A 345-nucleotide genomic window follows, 5' to 3' on the forward strand; every position below is an offset into this window, starting at 1 on the left:
CACTAATGGGGGGTTTCCGCAGCATAATTTTAATATATTTGAATAGTAGAGAGGTTGAGGAAGCCATCAAACAAAAATTATCACAACCAATTTATGCAAAGGTCTTCTGAAAAATTACCATCAATCCATTTCATCTACTTTTTTTTTTTACCTTATGGGTGATACTATTCAAAACTGAAAATTATCCCTACCTCCCACTGAAAAATCATCCCTGCCCTCCCAGACTTACATTCTTGAGGGGACCTGAATAAGATGTTTGTTACTGAGAGCGACGCACCCACCACCTCCCAAAACCAAGACCTAGCCTTTCCTACCTTCTACTTATTCCCTAGACAGTGGGCAAGC

General features: G+C 40.0%; 2 protein-coding genes across 3 annotated transcripts in view; both read right to left on the reverse strand.

Annotated features, from left to right (window-relative positions):
- Positions 1 to 324, reverse strand: part of LOC119587169 (G patch domain and ankyrin repeat-containing protein 1 homolog) — a gene marked incomplete at its 3' end in the record, with an annotated part of 5,928 nt that extends 5,604 nt beyond the window's left edge. Inside the window, 1 exon segment of the mRNA XM_037935935.1 lies at positions 230 to 324. Within this exon segment, the coding sequence (XP_037791863.1) occupies positions 230 to 231 (2 nt within the window).
- Positions 1 to 345, reverse strand: part of LOC119587170 (p53 and DNA damage-regulated protein 1-like) — a 9,000-nt gene that overhangs the window by 8,170 nt on the left and 485 nt on the right. The window lies entirely within an intron of this gene.

Source organism: Penaeus monodon, chromosome 22, assembly GCF_015228065.2.
Source record: "Penaeus monodon isolate SGIC_2016 chromosome 22, NSTDA_Pmon_1, whole genome shotgun sequence".
Taxonomy (NCBI): Eukaryota; Metazoa; Arthropoda; class Malacostraca; order Decapoda; family Penaeidae; genus Penaeus; species Penaeus monodon.